At 50.5% G+C, this 6,772-nt stretch overlaps 1 protein-coding gene across 1 annotated transcript in view; it reads right to left on the bottom strand.

Annotated features, from left to right (window-relative positions):
- Nucleotides 1-3,315: 3,315 nt before the first annotated feature.
- Nucleotides 3,316-6,772, bottom strand: part of LOC149434150 (transmembrane channel-like protein 8) — a 39,571-nt gene continuing 36,114 nt past the window's right edge. The window contains exons 14-15 of the mRNA XM_089664040.1: nucleotides 5,662-5,740; nucleotides 3,316-3,675 (exon numbers count right to left, since the gene is read on the bottom strand). Of these exons, the coding sequence (XP_089520166.1) occupies nucleotides 3,559-3,675; nucleotides 5,662-5,740 (196 nt within the window). The 3' untranslated portion in view covers nucleotides 3,316-3,558. The remainder of the gene's footprint in view (nucleotides 3,676-5,661; nucleotides 5,741-6,772) is intronic.

Here is a 6,772-nt window from a genome sequence, read left to right as displayed (position 1 = left end):
CTGTGCCCTCCATATACCAGGCTGTATATCCCACATATACCAGGCTCTACACCCACCTATATACCGCTGTATACCCCCATATTCCAGGCTGTATTCCATTCCCATATACCAGGCCCTGTGCCCACCCATATACCAGGCTCTGTGCCTTCCACATACCAGGCTCTGTGCTCTCCATATACCAGGCTCTGTGCCTCCCATATACCAGGCTCTGTGCCCTCCATATACCAGGCTCTGTGCCCTCCATATTTCAGGCTCTGTGCCCTCCACATACCAGGCTCTGTGCCTTCCACATACCAGGCTCTGTGTCTTCCACATACCAGGCTCTGTGCCCTCCATATACCAGGCTCTGTGCCCTCCGTATACCAGGCTCTGTGCCCTCCGTATACCAGGCTCTGTACCTTCCATATACCAGGCTCTGTACCTTCCATATACCAGGCTCTGTGCCTTCCATATACCAGGCTCTGTGCCTTCCATATACCAGGCTCTGTGCCTTCCATATACCAGGCTCTGTACCTTCCGTATACCAGGGTCTGTGCCCTCCGTATACCAGGCTCTGTGCCTTCCATATACCAGGCTCTGTTCCCTCCATATACCAGGCTCTGTGCCCTCCATATACCAGGCTGTATATCCCACATATACCAGGCTCTACACCCACCTATATACCGCTGTATACCCCCATATTCCAGGCTGTATTCCATTCCCATATACCAGGCCCTGTGCCCACCCATATACCAGGCTCTGTGCCTTCCACATACCAGGCTCTGTGCTCTCCATATACCAGGCTCTGTGCCTCCCATATACCAGGCTCTGTGCCCTCCATATACCAGGCTCTGTGCCCTCCATATTTCAGGCTCTGTGCCCTCCACATACCAGGCTCTGTGCCTTCCACATACCAGGCTCTGTGCCCTCCACATACCAGGCTCTGTGCCCTCCACATACCAGGCTCTGTGTCTTCCACATACCAGGCTCTGTGCCCTCCATATACCAGGCTCTGTGCCCTCCGTATACCAGGCTCTGTGCCCTCCGTATACCAGGCTCTGTACCTTCCATATACCAGGCTCTGTACCTTCCATATACCAGGCTCTGTGCCTTCCATATACCAGGCTCTGTGCCTTCCATATACCAGGCTCTGTACCTTCCGTATACCAGGGTCTGTGCCCTCCGTATACCAGGCTCTGTGCCCTCCGTATACCAGGCTCTGTACCTTCCATATACCAGGCTCTGTACCTTCCATATACCAGGCTCTGTGCCTTCCACATACTAGGCTCTGTGCCCTCCATATACCAGGCTCTGTGCCCTCCATATACCAGGCTCTGTGCCCTCCATATACCAGGCTGTATATCCCACATATATCAGGCTCTACACCCACCTATATACCGCTGTATACCCCCATATTCCAGGCTGTATTCCATTCCCATATACCAGGCTCTGTGCCTTCCATATACCAGACTCTGTGTCTTCCACATACCAGGCTCTGTGCCTCCCATATACCAGGCTCTGTGCCCTCCATATACCAGGCTCTGTGCCCTCCATATTTCAGGCTCTGTGCCCTCCATATACCAGGCTCTGTGCCTTCCACATACCAGGCTCTGTGCCCTCCATATACCAGGCTCTGTGCCCTCCACATACCAGGCTCTGTGCCCTCCGTATACCAGGCTCTGTGCCCTCCGTATACCAGGCTCTGTACCTTCCATATACCAGGCTCTGTACCTTCCATATACCAGGCTCTGTGCCTTCCATATACCAGGCTCTGTGCCTTCCGTATACCAGGCTCTGTGCCTTCCGTATACCAGGCTCTGTACCTTCCGTATACCAGGGTCTGTGCCCTCCGTATACCAGGCTCTGTGCCCTCCGTATACCAGGCTCTGTACCTTCTATATACCAGGCTCTGTGCCTTCCACATACTAGGCTCTGTGCCCTCCATATACCAGGCTCTGTGCCCTCCATATACCAGGCTCTGTGCCCTCCATATACCAGGCTCTGTACCTTCCGTATACCAGGGTCTGTGCCCTCCGTATACCAGGCTCTGTGCCCTCCGTATACCAGGCTCTGTACCTTCCATATACCAGGCTCTGTACCTTCCATATACCAGGCTCTGTGCCTTCCACATACTAGGCTCTGTGCCCTCCATATACCAGGCTCTGTGCCCTCCATATACCAGGCTCTGTGCCCTCCATATCGGCAGCAGTCACTCGTGTTCATTCAGGAAAGGAGGAACCGGTATATTGACATACTGTATTTACCGAACCCTTCATCCACTCTCTATTCTGAAGGATCCTATTGAGCGCTTGCAGCTGTTGGTGGGTAAGCTGGCAGCACTGTGGGGGCACACAGGGGGGCCTGAGCAGCAGGGGGAAACATATGGTGCACAAGGAGGAGGATCAGCACGACAGGGGGGGAAATTACTGGAACCGATCCCCTGTATGGCTGTCTCTGCAGCCAGCAGGAGGGAGAGGAGAAGAAGCCGGCTTTCAGCTGCTGCAGAGAGAGCCATACAGGGGATCAGTTCCAGAGATTGCCCCCCTCCATCGTGCTGAACTACTGCCAGCCACACATGGGTCAAAATGCAACAGATTTTTCGTTCCTAAGAATAATCATCCGATTTTCGCTCTGTTAGTGGGGTCAATGGCACCGGCCGATTTTCATGGTTCCTCGCCTTTTCGGTGATCGGGCATGTTGGAAAATTAGTGAAAACGACTCAATGATGGTCAAATTGTACGATCGTTTTTCCGAAAAGAATATGCGCATGAGCCGTGACCTGGAAGGAACAGAAGTTTTGCCTGGTATATGGGGTGATCTTTATGACTTGGTTGGCCGATTTTCAAAATCATTGACGGCGCCATCGGATTACCGACGTTTTCGGACGAAAAATCGTTCGGAATTCGAACCATGTATGGCCTGCATACCTCCCTGCCTACATCTGATTCACCCAGCTGCCTGGGCCCACCCCCCTGCTGGCCTGGGCCCCGTACAGGAGGATTGGTGGTACCCCCTTATCCACGGCCCTGAGCGCAGTGATGATGTCACTACTACTTTTATAAGGTAATATCTGGAGTTGCAAAGATATTCAGTGCGCACAAAGTGGATTTCTATTCTTTGTGGCTGTTGAGGAATACGGTATATTTCAATGAAAGTTTTGTGCCCGGAGTTCAGCTTTAAGCGATTACTTTTGCATAGCCGGGTGGTTGGACAGGAAGGCATTAAAATACATCATTTAATTGTGATATCTTTATGCCGTTTATAAATTTACTGATCGTTTGTAGTATATAAGTTTTATTTTTTATTTTTATTTTTACAATACATGACAAAGGATTCTCAGAGCTCTATTGGCCAGCTAAAAAGAGAGCAAACAGCACCAGTGCTTCTCCTGCAGGCAGCCTGCCCCTTATTAAAATCTCCGGCATCTTCTGATAACTGAAGTGGACAGATAAAAACTGTAAGTATGAAGTATCTCTTACAATAATCTCTCTGTGGGTGTCAGTCATAAATACGAGTTCTTGGTGCCAGGAGAGAAAAAGATGCCAATTCAGCTGAATTTCTATCTGCTCTTCAAACTCTTCAATTATCCATCGACAGGCCGGAGGACAAAGAATGCGATTCCTCTTCCGTTGCGTGGCTTTGGAGGTCTTCTGCCTCTTTCAGTCTTCGGACCAGAAATTCTTTATCTTCGATTTGCTGAATAGACAAAGAAATATTGGAAATCAGAAAACTGATCAGATGGAGATCGTCGATGCCAGGGGCGGACTGACAACTCGTGGGGCCACCGGGCAATAGGGGATCATGGGGCCCCCGTGTCCTCGCCCACACTTAAATCACACCCAAAAAAGCCTATGAAAGGTACCAGGGGCATCTCATGGGGCCCCCTACTGACCCTGGGCCCTCGGGCAGTGCCCGAGTTCCCAAATGGTCAGTTCGCCCCTGGTCGATGACAATGAGATATTCCTCAAAACATAGAAACAATTCCCATAGCTTTGTAATAGGATGCTTTCTCCAACTGGCACCAATGATGGGGCACTATTCCTCCCACTGACACCAATGATGGGGCACTATTCCTCCCACTGACACCAATGATGGGGCACTATTCCTCCCACTGACGCCAATGATGGGACATTATTCCTCCCACTGATACCAATGATGGGGCACTATTCCTCCCACTGACACCAATGATGGGGCACTATTCCTCCCACTGACACCAATGATGGGGCACTATTCCTCCCACTGACACCAATGATGGGGCACTATTTCTTCCACTGACAACAACGGTGGGGCACTATTCTTCCCACAGACACCAATAATGGGGCACGATTCCTCCCATTGACACCAATGATAGGGCACTATTCCTCCCATTGACACCAATGATGGGGCACTATTCCTCTCAATGACACCAATGATGGGACACTATTCCTCCCACTGACAACAACAGTGGGGCACTATTCCTCCCAATGACACCAAGGATGGGGCACTATTCCTCCCAATGACACCAATGATGGGGCTTGATTCCTCCCACTGACACCAATGATGGGGCACTATTCCTCCCAATGACACCAATGATGGGACACTATTCCTCCCACTGACAACAACAGTGGGGCACTATTCCTCCCAATGACACTAATGATGGGGCACTATTCCTCCCAATGACACCAATGATGGGGCTTGATTCCTCCCACTGACACCAATGATGGGGCACTATTCCTCCCAATGACACTAATGATGGGGCACTATTCCTCCCAATGACACCAATGATGGGGCACTATTCCTCCCACTGACAACAACAGTGGGGCACTATTCCCCCCAATGACACCAATGATGCACCGCTATGACACCGCTATATCTCCCACTGACACCAATCATGGGGCACTATTCCTCCAACCAACACCAACATTGGGGCACTATTCCTTACCACTTACACCAATGATGGGACACTATTTCTCCCGCTGCCACCAATGATGGGATACTATTCCTCCCACTGACACCAATGATGGGGCGCTATTTCTCCCACTGACACCAATCATGGGGCACTATTCCTCCCACTGACACCAATGATGGGGCACTATTCCTCCCACTGATACCAATGATGGGGCACTATTCCTCCCACTGATACCAATGATGGGGCACTATTCCTCCCACTGACACCAATCATGGGGCACTATTCCTCCACAGACAACAGTGGGGCACTATTCCCCTCACTGACACCAATGATGGGACACTATTCCTCCCACTGACACCAATGATGGGGCACTATTCCTTCCACTGACACCAATGAAGGGGTAATATTCCTCCCACTGACACCAATGATAGGGCGCTATTCCTCCCACTGACACCAATGATGGGGCACTATTCCTCCCACTGACACCAATGACGGGGCACTATTCCTCCCACTGACACAGTATATCTGAAATGAATTTTTAAAAATATTTTTCATAAATTTTGTAATAAAAGCGCATTTCAACATGCAGTATATATATATATATATATAGAAATATATTGAATACGGCCAAGATTGTAGTATTTCTAATACATGGCAATATATTTGGGAAGAATCGTTTTTAAAATGTATTTCAAATATATTTTTCTTGCATGTGGGTTAGACCGGCAGATACCAGAACTACAGGTCCTATGAGAACCTGATCCGCCTACAGAATGATTTTTATCTCGGCTCACATTGGACAAAAGATCCTTCAGCTGCTCCACATCCTTCTCGTTCTGACGCACGCGGGACGCAAGGGAAGTGAGCGCGAGGCTGCAAGACAGGAAGATTATTTGGGGTGAAAAAGATCAGAAATAGTCACAGGAGAGGAATGTAGAAGCACAGAAATAAAACTGTGTGTGATCCGCATTAAAAGACATTAGATGTCATATATCGATGTGGTGGCTGCATTGGCTTTTCTTTTTTCAGGTTGTTTTTCCTTTATTATCACCTGGTGATCCTGCCAGTAACACTCCTCCTGTCCTAGGGTGACAACGCTCACTCTTTTAAAAATATGGCCTGATGAAGGAGCATGCAAGCTCCGAATGTGCTCCATGCGTATGCTGCACTCTTGCCCACCCTGTGGATCCATGCTGACCAGAAAATACTGGGAGCCACCAGCACAACCAAGGACAGTGCATTGGAGACCTGCCTGCAGCTGGACCGGACCAGAGTCGCACCGCGGTTGCCACCTCATCCCTTTAAGCCCACTGATATGGTGCGGAAACTGCAGCATTTTCTGTATGAATTCTGCACCGCATCAGAATCGCATGATATACATACATGAGCGTGCTTGTGATCCAGCCCTGTGCATGAGGTGAGCAGCATCCCCCCCAGCGCCCCAATACATGAGCCTGCTTGTGATCCAGCACTGTGCACGAGGTGAGCAGCATCCCCCCCCCAATACATGAGCCTGCTTGTGATCCAGCACTGTGCACGAGGTGAGCAGCATCCCCCCCCCCAATACATGAGCCTGCTTGTGATCCAGCACTGTGCACCAGGTGAGCAGCATCCCCCCCCCAATAAATGAGCCTGCTTGTGATCCAGCACTGTGCACCAGGTGTGCAGCATCCCCCGCAGCCCCCCAATACATGAGCCTGCTTGTGATCCAGCACTGTGCATGAGGTGAGCAGCATCCCCCCCAGCCTCCCAATACATGGGCCTGCTTGTGATCCAGCAATGTGCACGAGGTGAGCAGCATCCCCCCCAGCCTCCCAATACATGAGCCTGCTTGTGATCCAGCACTGTGCATGAGGTGAGCAGCATCCCCCCCAGCCTCCCAATACATGGGCCTGCTTGTGATCC

The sequence above is a fragment of the Staurois parvus genome, unplaced genomic scaffold (genome assembly GCF_062004578.1).
Source record: "Staurois parvus isolate SC_StPar_1 unplaced genomic scaffold, SC_StPar_1.0 ptg001819l, whole genome shotgun sequence".
In the NCBI taxonomy this organism is placed as follows: domain Eukaryota; kingdom Metazoa; phylum Chordata; class Amphibia; order Anura; family Ranidae; genus Staurois; species Staurois parvus.
The sequence above is the reverse complement of the archived record's forward strand: the minus strand, read 5'-3'. Positions and strand labels throughout refer to the sequence as shown.